The sequence below is a fragment of the Anastrepha obliqua genome, chromosome 5 (assembly GCF_027943255.1).
Source record: "Anastrepha obliqua isolate idAnaObli1 chromosome 5, idAnaObli1_1.0, whole genome shotgun sequence".
NCBI lineage: Eukaryota > Metazoa > Arthropoda > Insecta > Diptera > Tephritidae > Anastrepha > Anastrepha obliqua.
Genome location: NC_072896.1, coordinates 57,825,109 through 57,842,679, shown reverse-complemented (window position 1 = coordinate 57,842,679; position 17,571 = coordinate 57,825,109). Strand labels below are relative to the sequence as shown.

Genomic DNA, 17,571 nt, shown 5'->3' with positions numbered 1-17,571 from the left:
CAAAGTTGCACACAAACGTTTACTTCACCCATATCAGAATAGGCCGATTTTAAATGTCTTTGCCTGAATAGATCAGCATAACTTCGCGATTACGTTCGGTATGCGGTCTGCGGTGCGGTATCTCACTAACATTAAAATTTACTGAGACACTATTTTTATTGTATATCGCAAATTCAGCCTCCCACATATCTTCACGAAACATTTGAGCACATTCGTTCTCAACCTTCATGAGCCTTATCCCAAAACCAGTTTAGCTGTGATCAAGCCTATTCTACTTAGTACCTGTTCTTCATATGTTCCATTACGCTTTAAATTTTCGGTTCTAGCTTTATAATCCGTATAAGTAGCAAAAATAAACAGTGCACCATACAGACGTCAACAACAACAATTAAAAGCCAAAAGCAACTAATGGGGAGAAAGCTAATACAGCGAAGATAATGTCGCGATATTGCCGACAGCGACCGGCGTGAACAACGATAGCAAGAATGGCAGCAGCGTCGGCAGTTATAGAACCAGTTAAGATGCAGACACAGGCAACAGAGGCAGAGCAAACGAATCTTTCGAAACTCTGTTTAAGACTTTGTGTAACAAAATTACACCACTGTTACGTAAATTTTGTGTTCTATGCAGATGATTTAAAAATCTTCATTCATAAAAGGTCTGAATGATATGCATAAACTTCAATGATTTTGATAATCTGCTCTTTGTGCACAAAAATAATTTTTTAGTACTTTCTTTGCGAAACCACTTTCGAAAAACTACCATTATCTGGAAAATTCTTAATAAAAAATGGTCACTTCCCTCAAACTTTTTCTCGCTAAAAAATATTATCTTTTCATAATCCTATGGCTTGCTGCTGTAGTAGAGAGCGTGCGATCACAATCACCGATCATTTCCATGTTGAAAAGATGTATACAGGTGTGTTCAATATCATACCGTTAACCGGCTCTCAGCGAATTTGATACAATCTGCTGATTGGCTGACATAGCAGGAGTTATGAATCAGTTTGCTTACTAAAAAACTGAGATTGTGTTGGCGATAAACGAAAAAAAGTTAACACAACCCCCGCTCATGTTGTTTCGTTGCGGCTGAACAACGACTGATTGGACAAGTGTGTGAATACGTGTGAAATGAGCGTGCAGGATTCAGCTACCTGTCACGTAGCAACCGAAGTTGCTTGCACAATTTTGTTTTTCAAATCGTCAATAGAATTGAGATCTGGGCTCTGGGATTTGCAGCACTCAAATACTTTCATCACGCTGTCGTTTTTTTTGTCGCATTAGCCTGTTGAAAGCGCCAAATTATCGGAAACTCGGAAATTTGTCAAATTATTACGCCATCGTCTTGGGGCGATGCCCATTTCATTATTCTTAAGCCGCCGGGATTCATCAGTTTTTTTGTGCCCTAATTTTTTCTATGCACATATGCTTCCACAAAAAAACTGTTAGTGTGACTTACGAAAAGAAAACAAAGTGGTGAATAAGTTGAAGTGTGAGTATTTTACATTTCCTCGTGAATTCGGCAACTTGACTGACAAGCCGCAATTCGCTTGTCCAAAAATGTCTCTCCATCAATAAGTGCCACGCCATCCACGTAGACAGCTCCTCCAGCAGCCGTTAACATCGACTACCCGGAGTAATGGTGAGACAATATCGCCTTGCGTAGATCCTCCACTTACTTACCCGCGAAGAGGGACGCCGCCCAATCTGCAATGACCGTTCTGTCGCTAAGAATTCCGTAGATATACCTGATAAGGTCGGATCCGACCGCTATTTTATCCAGAAACTTAGAGATTGCCTCCGGGAGGACTTTATTGAAATACCCCTCAGTGTGGTGAAGGGCACCCTCAGCGAACCCTTTCTGGGTTCAATTAGGAGATTTGCCTTTTCAAAAAGCGTGTTGGACATGCGATAACAGTCAACAAGGAATTTCACACCTTTTGTGTATGAATGTGTAACTCCTGCCTGTCAAGAAATCTCCTCAAATTTCTGCAGTTGAGTGGATATGATGCCATTGGGCCAAGGCGACTTAAAGAATTTGAACTAGTCAATCATTCAAGCCAGTTGGCGTTTATCCAGTAAACAGTTAGGCAAGTACGAAAGGTGTGCTTCTCCACACGCAATTGCTCAATAATCGATTCGCCAAAAAATGGGTACCAAGAAGTAATTTGACTGACTCCTGGTCATTCCTCGGCAAACACCCCGATTCGTTCCTCAGATACCCAAGGGCTTGGAATCTCTCGATAGAATGCGTTTGAACCTCACGGACTTATGGCAAATCTCTACGCTTTCGCAGCATTTTCTTCATGAGCCATAATTAAATTTTCTTGTGGGTTCCTAATTCTGCTTTCAAGAAGATTCTGAAAATATCTGCAATACAGATCCCAGACTGTACTCCTAAGGTTTCTGCAAGAGGATCTATTCGACCTGATTTTGTTTAAACTGAACTGAATATATCTATGAGCCGAAAAGGAGTGAGCGGTAAGCATTCGATACATAATTGGGGAAGAGGTCAGAATGAGGTCAAGGACCTCCTTTACCGCATTAGTTAGGGTAGGATTATACCCCTGTTACATATAAACAGGCGGCCGCCGCAATCTCGGTGCAACAGCAAAATTAAGAAAAACATTTTTCTAATAGCGGTCGCCCCTCGGCAGGCAATGGCAAACCTGCGAGTATATTTCTGCCTTGAAAAAGCTCCTTATAAAAATATCTATCATTGTAGACGATTAGACGATGATCAGAAAGAGAGTCCTCTTAAAAAACTCGCCATCGGTTGATTTGATTTCCAACTGACCTATTGGTAAGTGTTAAATCAATCACCTCTTGTCTCCTTCTGGTCACAAAAGTTGGTTTGTTGCCAGTGTTTTGAATGACCAAATCGGATGACAGGATAAAATACAGTAACTTGAGACCTCTGGGGTTGCATTTGCTGCTTCCCAACACAATGTTCTGTGAGTTTGCATCACAGCCCACTATTAGCCCCAGATTATTGGATTCTGCATACTTGACCACTTCTCTTAGCTCCCTCGAAGGATGTGGCTGTAAAGAGTCGTAGGGTAGGTAGACCGAAACTATGATAGCTTCGACACTGTTCCCACTTTTCAAGTACTTTATTTTTGCAGCAACGATATCTCCGGAGTATAGCTCTTTTAACATCGTGTGTTCGACCAACCACGGCATGATAATACATACTTGCGGTCTCATATTCCCTTCACAATGAAGTATTTGTCCCCACGGCATAGTACCTAGACCACAGATACGCTTGTGACATACCCATGGTTCTTGTATTAGTATTATGTGTGGGTTTGCTTGCAGTTTTGCATGCCTACGGCACAGGAGAGCCGTAGGCGCTTTGCTATGCTGCAGAAATTAGAAAAAATTGATCGCTTTCGTCCAAGCGAAGCAACTCCTTCGTTCTCTCAAGTCTGACTTGTTGCTACTTTGGTGTGAGATCATGCGCCTTTTTCAACTTATAAGGTTTGACTTTTAGATAATTTTTCAGTATGCGGCGGATGCTACGGTCAGATATTTTCAGTTCTTTCACCATTTGATTGACAGTTTGTCGGGGACTTCATTCAAGTCGCTTCTTCTGTTTTTGAACCAGTTCACGTGCGTTGCAGTCTTTTGATGACCACCTCCATGACGTTTGCCGATGCTACCAGTATCGTTGTAAAGAGTAATGGTGCGATAAAAAAAAATTGTATTTACTTTAAGTTGCTCGAGCTCACGAACAATCGCTGGTTGTGATTTTCTAGCCAAATATAGCCGGACCCTGTAGGACAGACAAAAATTTAGTCTTAACATATAAAAAGTGGTTTGTATCCGACCTCAATAATATTTATATCGAGTCTAAATGACGTGAAGGGCAATACGAGTATTAAGTTTGAGTCAGTTTTCTTAAATGGAGGTGCACGCACTTATACAAAAATTGGTGTATCACCGCCCATTTTCAAACATTTTTTGTAATCGTAATTCTTTTTTTGGGTTCATCATTTACATAAAATATGAGTAATTTAATATATAATTTATAACAGACAGAAAATTACCGTTATATGAGGGGTGGACGTGGTTATTTAATGATTCCGCCTATTTCCAATACCGACTTGCCTTAGCTTCATTGAAATATATCGATTTTTGCTCGAGCTCTAAATCAAATACTCTTCTCATTCTGATTTACAAGATCGTATATGTATATCCTTTATGCTGCTACATACAATTGTTAAGTGAGCAAAATTATGTTGTGCACAAGTGCGGGGTTATAAAATATATTGTTCATATGGGGGACCTTGTTAAAATTATTGCTTCTTTATGGAAAAATATTCAAAACTCTACCCGTTCTTTCAATTTAATAAATGTAAAAAAAAGTAAGTTTTGACTCAACATGTGTTAAAACTTTACATTTTTTTTTAAATATGTGTCATAGTCAACGTATGGTGCTAAGCCAAATTGAAAAACAGAAAAGCTATTGTCGTTAATATGGCAATTAAATAAATTATAGGTGGTAACTTCGGATATTAGCTGATGGGCAGTTATTGAAATTTTCCTGAAATAAATAAGCTAAGAAATGTTGTCGACTACCTTTGGTTCTGTACAAGAAAATGTATTTTGAATATTAAAGCTTAAAATAAAATGCAAAATTTCAATACGAAATGACTGATTCGATACTTTAAATCCAGTGAGTTAACTGCATTGTTCCATCAAAATTTTTTTGTGTATCCATAACACTCATTTGCCGCACCAAACGTTTTATTGAAGTCCCTTGCGGCTGAATATTTCGCACCGGGTCCACTTTTTGCGATTTAGGTTTATTTCCTGCTTTTGAATGAAGAAGATCCAAATTTTCATACGATTCATAGCGTGATACTGCTTTTCTGAAATATATGACTTAGATTTTTAAGAAAATAATAAAATCTAATTAATCTTGACTTAACTGCTTTGAATAACATAGTAGGCATTTCTTAAGAGACCAATCCTTTCCGAAATTCTCACCCTCTTCAAGAGTTTGAGGCAAGCGCTCATGAAGCGTTTCAGGTAACCTTAAACTGGTAAGTCCACCAATCATTGATACTACTCCCATTATGACAAGAGGAAGTTTCAAGTTATCTTTCCCCTAAAAATATGAAATAAAACTGCATTTCTTTTGCATACGACAATAAACTATGATGTATGGTAATTCAACAGGAATCTTCGTCAACTTGTCTCATATGATAAAAATACAAGGGAAATTGAGTATCGCCATTAAAAAACAGTTACTTTATTTTTCGTGATTTTGACAAGTCTGACGTCAGCTCCATCGCAATACAAAATAAACGAACAAAAGAAGGAGAAATTTCATGTTTGAAAAAATTCAGTGAGTGGCTTGCAAGGCGGATTTATTACAGGTGACAGCAAACACATATAAGTAAAACCCTACATGCATTTGTTGTTGCGTTTGGTCCAAGCATCACGTCAAAATCAGTAATCAAATGTAAACATACGAATGTAAACATACCAATACATACAAACAAAGCATATCATTTTGACGTAAGCCATACCTACGGCGAAAAATTCAGCTGGGTGAATGCTGTCACCTTAATAAATCCACCTTGGTGGCTTGGTAATATTTTGATTTGAGACATTTAAACTAAGCAACCAATGCAGTGAAGTGCTGCGTGTTAAAAGTAAGTAGGAGAAATTTTATGATTGTAAAAATTCAGTGAGTGGCTTGGTAATATTGTGATTTGTGACATTTAATATAAGCAACTAATGGAGGGCTGCGTGTTGAATTGTGAAAGCACGAATTATAACAATACCTCCAAAGTGTTTGTGTGTGTGTATAATTTCTTGTGTTTAGTAGTTTTTATCGCTTTTACATACTCTTCCTCTTCACAAACTAGAAATTCCTTTCCTTGTGGCTGCATATTCTCGGAACATGCCGCCGCAGCGAATCTCGAATGGGGTAATATCTATTCTATCATTCTTGACTATGCTTTAAACGTAGTAATATTGTTTGGGATTTGTGTAATTTGCTAGTTAGCGAAATGAATAAGTTAAGTAAATTAATAGGCTTGAATTTAGAACAATGTATATTTTGGAATTTCTGGCAAACTATGTTTTTTTTAATGAAACTTGGTGGAGATGTTAGTGAGGTGTTAAGGAACACTCTTTATAACTTTAAATTATTCGGGAAATAATAATTTTTTAATTATTTACATTCAAAATGCCCTCGGGAACTTCACTATAATTTGCCACATTACACTCTATATTTTTCAACATTTCACTAAAATTCACCAAATATACATTCACACGCGTGTTTTTACTGATTTTTATGCTAATATTCTAATTATACCAATTAAAATTAAATGCAAATTCATTTGCCTATGCAATCACATTCCAATTTTAAGCGCGAATAAGAAGAAGATTGGAATGCCAACAATATGGTGTTGCCGGATGCCTGCAAATGAAAACAAAAAATAAGTTCTTGAGTTTAGTGTTAATCATGGGGGTGGGGGTTATTGTGCCTCCTTACTACATACACGCATATGACGTTTTAATTTTGGGTTCAATGGTTTTAACACGGAAAGGAGTTTTACGCAAAAATACTGTGCATTGCGTAGCTGGAGTTGGACTGATGAGAGTTATTTTTTTGAAGCGCGGCGGAAGGCCGCCCACGCCAAAAGGAGTTCTACGCAAAAATACTGTGGAGTGCGTAGCCGGAGTTGGACTGATGAGGGTTATTTTTTTGAAGCGCGGCCAAAGGCCGCCCACGCGAAAAGGAGTTCTACGCAAAAATACTGTGGATTGCGTAGCCGGAGTTGGACTGATGAGGGTTATTTTTTGAAACGCGGCCGAAGGCCGCCCACGCGAAAAGGAGTTCTACGCAAAAATACTGCGGATTGCGTAGCCGGAGTTGGACTGATGAGGGTTATTTTTTTGAAGCGCGGCCGAAGGCCGCCCACGTGAAAAGGAGCTCTACGCAAAAATACTGTGGATTGCGTAGTCGGAGTTGGACTGATGAGGGTTATTTTTTGAAACGCGGCCGAAGGCCGCCCACGCGATAAGGAGTTCTACGCAAAAATACTGTGTTAATTAATTTAATTTTAATTACTTTATTATTTTTTGTGATACGCTTAATAACATTGTTTTTAAGTTTAAATAAGTCGTATGTTTTTATTTTCAAAATTATTTCTCAACTTTATATTACACCAAAAAATACTGCAGTTTTACAATGAACCTTCCACTGAACATCCCTGCGTGCGAACTTCGTTTTCATTGCAGGTGTATGGCAACACCAACTTTTCGCTAAATTAGAGAACTTTAACATTAAATTACTTAAAAACTATAAGCCTCCGGCAAGTTCTGTTTTCAGTTTTAAGATGGGGATACACCTCTCTATCACCCCCTTTTTACCGTTTTTTCCAAAGCGATATACATTATACTAAAGTTTTTCCCAAATAACAGAGGTTTACAAACTTACCTTTTTTTATTTTTGCTTTTTCCGTAGTATTTTAGTGTGCCGAGCTTAGCTCAGAATAATTTGTGATTTCACCTTAATCACTTGACATTAAAGGGTTAAAGAAATTTTATTCAAAGCTGTTTATTTTTTTTTGGAGCTTGCTATATGGTTATTATGGTGTAAGATTCACTGTTAAGTTTTAGTACAGGTCACTAACGCGAAAGATTTTTGAGGAAAATACTATAAAAAGACCCAAAGACACTATTCTCGAAACCATGAAAATAATGTATATTTTTGTATTATAATTTTACAAACACCTTCATATCTTAAAAGGGTTTAAATCTGCCAACATCCCATTAAGATGAAAACCGGTTTTGGGCTTCCTAAATGTAATATAAGTTTATTGGTCAAAGTTCTAATGTTTTATTTAATAGTGGTCATTTAATAATATAATTCGTTGTGATTTTATGAAAACCGTACAAGATATAATCGATACTGACTATCGATTTTGAACAAACCTAGTTAACTTGCTACCAAAAGACGATTTGAAGCAGTGTTCCTGTCCATACACACTTAAGGTCCAAAAATGTCATATACATCTGCAGAAAATTATTTAAAGAAGCCGAAAATGTTCATAAATAAGTGGGAGCAATGGTATACCGAAGTTTAAAACCTATGGGTATTCACCGGAGAAGTAGTTTAAAGGCAAAGTGATGTTAATGTATCCAGAGATGCAATTCGAGGAAGTTTTCTTGCAGAACCTCAAATTCCGGAGCGAAATATAACGGAGCGAAATATAACACATTTCAATTTCACTCGTTAAAAAGACTCACATGGGCTTAGGCAAATTTAGAACGGGATTAGGCTAACGTGATACTCGTCGCTGAATCTTCCTTTTGGCGGAATAGTTACACACATCAGTCCTGATGTACTGCTGATCATCGAAACGAACCAACGAACTGTTAAGCATCCAATTAAGGTTCATGTTTGGGGCTAATCCGAAAAAGAATTTGTGTTTACCGCCAATTTGAATGAATAAAATTTACCATAAAGCATTATTACAGTTAGTTGCGGAGATGTTTGGAAGAACTATCCAATCTTGGATTTTACAAGAAGACAACGACCCCAAGCATCATAGCCGGAGGTGCGAAGAGTGGAAAATGGGATTGAAATATTGAATTCGCCTTCACAGTCGCCTGGAGCCAACCCTATTGAAAATGTTTGGGCAATAGTTAAACAAAAACTCAAAGTAAAACAAATATAAATATAGGCAAACAAACGGTTATCGAAGCAAATTCCACTGATTTGGAGCCGATTACTTCCACAACTTGCGCGAAAATTAACACAAAATATGACTCGAAGATGTATAGCCATTATAGCTAATTGTGATGGTTAGACTTTTTATTGAATATATTACCTATCCATATATATAATTAACCTTTGTAACAACTACTAAAGGGGTTGTTCTAGACAGCATGTGTATGTGTGTCAACAAACGTGGGGCACAGATTTTAAAGGACTGGAGAGTGTCCTTTTCCTCCTTTAAGTATGCCATTAGGGTGGCAGAGACTTTTGTCAAGAAATGGGCTGAGGAAAAAAGGTCTTCATTACTAAATGAGAAAAAACCATACGTACGTGAACGAAGAGCTTCTGATTCGCCTATAATTCTTCGTATTAAAATCCTTAAAGCGGTTGCTGGATGCGCATATTAGAGATAAGATTAGCAACAATGCATACAGTAAAAGCAAATCAGTGGAGACAGCGCTTCACTCTCTGGTTGAAATATTTGAGAAATCTCTTCACTATAAGGAAAGTAACTTCGCTAACTTTTGGGACATCAAGGGTGCTTTCAATAACATATATCCGGGAGTAAACCCTCAGGTAATCTCGTTTGTAGAACGAATGCTATTCGGGCAGACGATAACCGCAGAATTGGCAGGCTATGGAACCTGACAGTAAACATGCTCCTCCAGAAGCTTAAAAATATTGGAGGAAAGCTAATTATATACGCCGATAATATTATAATAGCAATTTCGGGGAAACATCTTCTAACATTGTAAGATCTTCAACAAAGTTCCCTCAACAAACTATCATTTTGGCGGTCGAGTACCTACCTGCAATTTCTCCACATCAATTCTTAATGAAACTAAATTAATATTTATTAAGTTATTAATATTTATAACTTTCTGTGCTAACTTGGAAGTGTTTCAAACAGAATACAGTAGATTCTGTTTTTATGCGGTTTTGAAATAGTGCGGTTTAAAAAAAAAAAATATAAAAAATGCATGTCGACCTATCGGGAATTGTACATATAAACAAGATTCTAAACCAGCTAAGCAAAAACTCATCACAGATTATATCAAAAATGCTAACCCTACAAGTATGGAACCGCCTGCATCACTATCCAGATCAGACGTGTACATTTCCTCAAGTGATTTTACACCAAATCCTAAACGAATGCGCAACATGCGGGTATTGTCTGATTCTATTTCTGACGATGTAAATTTATTTTTCGATTCTGTCGTTTCTTAAATAAATATATTATATAATTTTCAAAAATACAATTTTTTGTTTATGCGATTTTATTTAATTATTTCAGATTCATGCGGTCTATGGAACGTATTTATAGTTATAATATGGGAGTAGTACCCTTTTTTCATGCGATTTTATTACATTATTTCAGATTTATGCGGTTCTTAGCACTTTTGAAACGTATCTATAGTTTTACTATAGAACTGGTAGCTTTTTTTATGCTGTTTTTTTATGCTGTCTTAGGGTCTTAAAAAGCCTTGCTGCTTGCCTTAGTAATCAAAAAATTTAACAATGAAAAACATTTAAAAGATCTATGACTGAATATAATCTAAGTGTGACTGCTAATCCTTACAACCCTATAAAGATCATTCAATCAAACCAAAATTTCCTTAAAATTTTGAGTAAAATTGATGAAACCTTACTAATATATGAAGACCAATTTGGGTTACATATTCTAACGATAGCAATATCACAGAAAAAATCTCCGGATTCGCCCCCCGATTCCCTAATGCTAAAACACCCGCGTTTAACAGGATATTCTTCCCGATGCTGGCCTTGCCTTATAACACTGTTTTCAACCAAGGTACATATCTACATCAGTGGCATATAGCTATTATCAGCAAATTAAACATCTTTTCTTCCCCAATACTACAAATATTAATGTACTCCCTGGGTACATTAGCGTTGTGGTAGTCCGTCTAATAGGGATGAACGCTGTAAGCGCGAAAGTCGGCGTTCAGCAGTTGAAAAAAAATGTCAGGGCCTTTTGAATTTACAGGTGTCATATTTATTCCTTGAAAAAATGGGTCAAGTGGTGGTTTGACTCCTTCTTTTAAGCAATATACATTTGGCAGTTTTTCTGATGCTAATTTACTACAAAAAAAGATTTAGACTTTTATAATTTTTTCCTACGGTAATTAATTTTTTTACGACAGAAAATTAAAAGCCCAATTATATATATATATATATATATATAACTGGCTCGTACACCCTTTTTGGGTGTTTGGCCGAGCTCCTTCTCCTATTTGTGGTGTGCGTCTTGATGTTGGAGGGACCTAGCCGACTCCGAACGGCAGATATTTTTATGAGGAGCTTTTCCATGGCAGAAATACAATCGGAGGTTTATCATTGCCTGCCGAGGGGCGACCGCTATTAGAAAAATGTTTTTCTTAATTTTGGTGTTTACCGAGATTCGAACCGACGTTCTCTCTGTGAATTCCGAATGGTAGTCACGCACCAGGCTACGACGGCCGCGGTATAACTATTATAACTAATAGGAAATTCAGAAAAAATATGTCAAAAAAGGCCATTTTTCTTGTTCAAAGAATAAGGACAGAAAATAACAAATGAGGTTGAATTTCATTTGATGATTTAAAAAACATTCATCCAATCCAACATTTTTATAAAAAGCTGGGAAATAAAAATTTGAAAATATTTTTATGCAAAAGCCTTATAACATTTTGGTTCCTGGTAATAACTGTATACATTAATTTTGACCCAATCCTTCAGTTTTAATTCTGAGTTATTTCCCATCGATATCAGCTTATATATTGGTACATACCTACGATACATGTACTTATGCATGTATTGATTAGCATATCATTACAGTAATTTAACTTACCAAATAAGTGACAAACGGTATAACAATCAAGCCGAGTCCACCAATGTAACTTGATGCTCCAATTCCAATTCCTCGAACTTGTGTAGGGTATAATTCTCCAGCAAACGGGTAAATTATCAGGAACGAAGCGGAAAGCAAAGCTTTTGATATTAAGTATAATATTAAGGTCTCATCAACTTTCTCATCTGGTATTGTAACAGTAATCACGCAAGCAACGCCCCTAGATAATTAAACAATAGATAGATAAACAAGTTATACAAACATTATTTTGCTTCTTACCCTAATATCATAGATAAACTTAGAGGCCAACGACGACCAAAGGTATCCATTAAGTACCAACAACACAGGTAACTTGGCAATTCCACCGCCGCAGACAAAAAGAAGCTAACATATTGATCATTGCCCAATGATGGACCATAATAGCTTAAGCCCAGATACACGGTTTCATTAGCAAACCAACTCAAAGTAATTAAAATGGTCTTGAGCCTCATGTTCGGTGTTCTTGAAAATAAAACAGAATAACAATAAACGTATTCCATTTGAATTGATCTCTGATAAAAGGTTAAAGATGCAAAAAGTTAAGATTAATTCAATATTATGGAAAATAAATAAAATATCGCATGCAAATGTCGCACGCGGTTGCCCAGGAACATGAAATATACATGTTATTGTTGTAGCAGCATAAACATTCCCCGTACGAGGAATGCTGCTGAAGTGACAGTCCTTGGCCGGATATAAATCCGGGTCGTTCCGGTTGCGTAGAACCGACTGTCGTGGGAACGATAAAATATACATAAGTACGTCCGCTGCTAATAAAAAAGAGCTCATGGTCAAACATGAAAATATGAACATAACAAATAAATCAAGAACTTGGTGAATCCAATGAAAATTAAATTTCTACAGCCGACCATAGGTTTTAAATAGCAATAAAATCTGGGGATTGCGCTGTTGTTTCAACAATATGCAGGTAATTCCAAACGATCTAATTCTGTACAATCACCGGTTTATGTTTCTGATCATGATTCTGATAGAAGCCGAAATAATTCCGAATGTTTAATTTTGTGGCACTGTGTAAAGACACTTCCTTTAAGACATTCAAATACTTATGCCTATCCATATTACTTTCAATGAAAGCTAAATTTTCGGTTTCTTTAAATGGTATGCATCCCCATATCATTACGTCTTTGACTGTGTTGCACAGATTTTGCTGTTTGGCTTTCTTTAAACAAAACTTTTGCCGTCTGGTCTGAAAAGGTTAAACTTGCTTCTAATCCTTAGTGATCTCTTGCAAATTCCAATCTGGCAGTGCAGTATATGGCCCTGATAAATGGCTTTTTGATTGCTGTGGGTCCATAGAAATTAGCTTCTGTTGGAACTCTGCCGACAGTTTTAGGATGACAATTTTTCTCAAGATATTGTTTACCTCCATTTGATAGAGCGCTCCAATGTGGATTTTGACGTACTCTTCGTAACATCCATCTGGAATCAATGTCAATGAAAATATTGTTTTGCACAGTTTTTGCCTTATTTTGCATACTATTAATTTCCCGGGACATTTTAATTTCTCGCACACGACCTCGATATTTTAGTGTTAAATATGATTGCTGTATCATTTTGATTGTGAGCCACTGTAGTACAAGTATTTGCATACAGATATATTTAAATTGATAGAAATTAGTACATTTCGTATGAATTTTTTGTACCTCCTATCGGAAATTGCATTATTTTCGTTTTCACCTCAGCAGCACTGCTTGGAAAAACCTTTCTTGGCTGGTTTTGGCGTTTGTTAAAATTTATGCAGCTTTCGTGCGATTAACATCACGAGAATGTAAATATACGATGATTTGAGTACATTTTTACAAACTTATCTTTTGAGAACTACTTTATCCCTTTCGAAGCACTCAGAAGGTCTTTGACAGTTTTGCGAGATCCTTCATTTTGGCACTCATTAACTGGGTATGTTGTGTTTCCCTATGACTACTTTTCTCCATTGCAGGAGCGTCACCTCTTCTGAACGATAAAGTATCCGGAAGCCTTAAATTGATTCCAAGGGTGATCCTTGCAGGAGATTGGCCAGTGGTTTCCTGTACAGCTGAGCGATAGGCCAACAGGAACATTTGGATGTGGTTGTCCCAATTTCGTTGGTACTATCCAACTACCTCTCGCAAGTGTCCTCTAGAGTGTGGTTGAATCTTTTGACAATTCCATTCGATTGCAGATGAAAGGGTGTTGTACGTGTTGCTTCATCTTTTTAAATACTGCGAAATCGAAGTTTCTTCCTTGATCTAAATGCAACTCAATAGGTACTCCAAACCGATTCTACACAAAAAACAGCAATAGTTTTGACCTCTTGGTGTGGTAGAGCGTACACTTCTGGCCATTTACTAAAGTAATTCATCACAACGAGAACAAACTTGTTGTCTGAATTATTTGTTGGAAACGGGTCCGCAACATCCATGGCTACTCGCTCAAATGGTGTACTTGCGTTTACATGTATTTTGTTTTTAAATTTTGGTAGTTTGATTGCCAAAATTTTAATGAGAATGTAAACAAACAATAAGACAGCAACAAAAAAGGAGGGCACTTTGTAATCAAAGATGATAGATTAGAAGGATTGGTCAATTGTGAGAGTAACCTCAGCTATCGCATCGCCGGGATTCGGCAGTAGAATTCTATCTGCTCATTTCCTACATAGTCACTCGACCAATCAAAATTAATTACCCTATCGGAAGATTTATAATTTTTGCAAATTGCGTCGTACGTCAATCAAATTTGACACTTGTGAACTAGTCATCTGTAATATACAAATAATCAAGCAATGGAGCACGTAAATGTCAAAATAAAAATTTCTTTCTTTCAAAATAATTGTTTATTTAACAACCACCATACCTAATGCATGCATGAAGTGAAAATTTGAAGGTTGAATTTAGAGCTATTTCTAAAATTAATGGTGCCGGAGGCATTTTTTAACATACGATGAAGCAAATAATATGCTGCACTCCTACTTCTTGGATAGAAAACCAACTTCTTGCAGGCTTGCCAAAAGCGATTTGAGGTACCATACATATCGCTATATAAATACGTACGTATCCTATAAATTATGCAATCTACAATATATCGTCTACTTACGCAGACTTAGTGAAAAACAGACATTTAGGCTAAGTAATGAACTATGCGACTAGTTAGATAGTTTTATAAATATTGTAGAAATGTATTAATTGTACATATATGAAACAAACTGAAACTTATTTACCTGAATAAGTCTGAAACGCCTACATTAACAGTTTTTACGTTTGCAATCTTGTTTTGCAAAATTTTTGCTTCTAAATCACCTTTAATTTTATTTGGAAGTTTTCGACCGTTCACTTTTGCCATCCGTTCTAAAACTCCAAGAGCTTCTTCTAAGCGTCCTCGCATTAATAACCATCGAGGAGATTCCGGCATAATGAAAATGTACCCAAAATATAAATGAAACGGTACAGAAGTGTAATAAGAAAGTTTTACCCAATCACGTTCTAAGTAGGTAACCACTGACAATAACATTATGCCCGATGTATAAAAAGTACAAGTCATAACAGTCACGAACGATCTATAATTTTCCCCAACGAGCTCCAAAGCTAAAATAACAAACGTATTTACATTAATTAAACTTGTGTAAGTTCATACGATGAATAAGAAATGAGAAAAATTAAAGAAAGAAATAAGTAAAATAATATTTATTAAAAATTCGCTTTCAAAAATAAGTTTCCAGGGAGGTTCATCTAGCGCTTGGAATTTGAACTTACGAAAACGTACAGCGATTGCATGTTCTGAAAATATCGCTTTTTTGTAGCCCCAATATAATTGTATTATAATAAAACCCCTCTTGGTTCGCCTCTTTATATCATAGAACTATCAGTTGGTAGAGATTAGTTCGCACATTTTGAGTATTTATTTAGTTTTGTCCGGGTAGGCAATTGAGTAGTAAAGTCCCACTTCAACGAGCAAGCACCACACTCGACAAGTTACTCATCCTACTTGTACTATACTCGTACTACTATACTTTATTTCTTAAAATTTTTTGTTTAAAAAGCAAATGGATTTTAGCTTCTTGATTCTTTGTTCCGCTCCGAAGCTCTGTTTCAAACACCATTGCGGCTGAACTGTTTGAAACTTCGTAGTCAAGTTAACAGGACAGCAAACTAAAATCCACATTTCAGCTGTACTGCAGGTTAGCGGTAGCCATTACCGCAGCAAGGCAAAGTTCTGTTCCTCTGTTGGAGGTCCAACCGGTAGTTCCTGGACTATAGACACCAAAACTATAGCTTGAGACAGCAAATAAGTTGCCAATTTTCGCACCAGCGCATTAGATCCATTGACATCTTGTTGTCAGCGCTCGAAGAGGGTATACAATTAATAGTCCGAAAGCCAGGCGCTAATTTTTGTCAATTATTTCCTCTCAGTCGATAATTCGTAAAATGCCTCAGATAGTTGCATTATGAAGCGTTGTAAACGTCAGCTGCGGCTCCGAGGGTGGGTTGAGCAGTGGTAGCCGCCCACGCACGTAACAAACAAAATTATTTTTAGTCATTTATTCCCGATTAAAAAATTGATCAAATTAAAGTTAGACTAATATTTTGAAGAAATAAAATTGTCAGCTAATTATAAAGTGATGGATTATATGGCAGCTGGTCACACAAATATGAAAAAAATATATATGTGTTCAGTGATTTCCTCCCAAAGGAAAATTTATCAGATGATAGATTATGTATTGTTTTTAATGAATAAATAAGTCAGCTGGCTATATGTAGGTGGAGTGTGTGTCAGCTGATGCCCTGAAGGTGTAACGTAGGAGCTAAATGTATCAGCTGACGAGTTTTCCCCCCCAACATACTGCCAGCTGATTTGTTTTATTTCTTACAGGATCATTTCAACAATCCGCACAAAATTTTTTTTCGGGAGGAAATAACGTACTTAAAGTTATTCAACATTACATTTAAAGCGCTAACTGAAATATACAATTTTATGGCAATGTTTCGATTAAATCCAATTTTTTATGGAAACTTTCCGATCTTAAGAATAGAAATAAATAAATATTTTGCTAAGCAAATCAATTAATTTATAGTTTTTCAGTATTTAAATTAATAATGTTTAAGATTTAATACAAAAAGTTATTTAATTATGTTTGGTAATTTAATCATTTTCACTTCTGCTCATCTCACTTTCTTCTCTTTCTGACTCACTGTCAGAGCTGTTTTCCACCATGTCTTTATTATCGTCATCTGTTTAAAAATACAAAAAATAATTTAGTATACATGTTTCACGTTGCACGAATAAAATTAAAAAAAAAATGCTTACCTTCTGATTGAGTTATTTGATCAATGGATGTTGGTAACTGAGTACCAGAAAACCACATGATTTCATATCTGTTATCTATTTCTACCCAGTCATAGTCAGAAGGCTCATTGACAGTTGGTACTTTCAGGTGTGCGTGAGACCAAATTTCCGAAATGTAACATGTCCTTAGAAAATGATTATATAATTCCGTTTTGCACGGCGGAAGAGATGAGCCATCAATACCTTTCTTAGGTAATCGAAACGAATTGTCATTATCAAGAAATTTGTATGTTTTTTGAAACAATGCTACTCTTGCCTCATTTATAAATTTTTATCGCTTCAAACCATATACATTGCATACAAACTCTTGTATTTTGTAAAAAAAGTCAAGTCTCTTCTCAGCTGGTTGTGATAATTGGATGAAGCATTCAGTAAAATCTTCAGATTTTGACATTATTGAAAAAGAGCAGTTTTTGCCCTTCTTAAAAAACCGGACTGTAATCGCACTCTATGAATACGTGAAATGCAGGAAGCGCTGCACTTAAATTTATTCCAAATGCTTTATGTAACTCTGTTACGTTGATGAATCTTTGATTTTTTTCCGACACCGACTTCCATACAAAAATCTTCTGCAATATTACCTATATTGGCTAACATAATTATTA

At 36.3% G+C, this 17,571-nt stretch overlaps 1 protein-coding gene across 1 annotated transcript in view; it reads right to left on the bottom strand.

The window, feature by feature from the left end:
* Positions 1-4,567: 4,567 nt before the first annotated feature.
* The window catches only part of LOC129248321 (carcinine transporter), a 28,476-nt gene continuing 15,472 nt past the window's right edge, over positions 4,568-17,571 (bottom strand). The window contains exons 5-9 of the mRNA XM_054887819.1: positions 14,844-15,207; positions 11,870-12,091; positions 11,591-11,810; positions 4,934-5,112; positions 4,568-4,873 (exon numbers count right to left, since the gene is read on the bottom strand). Coding sequence (XP_054743794.1) covers positions 4,669-4,873; positions 4,934-5,112; positions 11,591-11,810; positions 11,870-12,091; positions 14,844-15,207 — 1,190 coding nt within the window. The 3' untranslated portion in view covers positions 4,568-4,668. The remainder of the gene's footprint in view (positions 4,874-4,933; positions 5,113-11,590; positions 11,811-11,869; positions 12,092-14,843; positions 15,208-17,571) is intronic.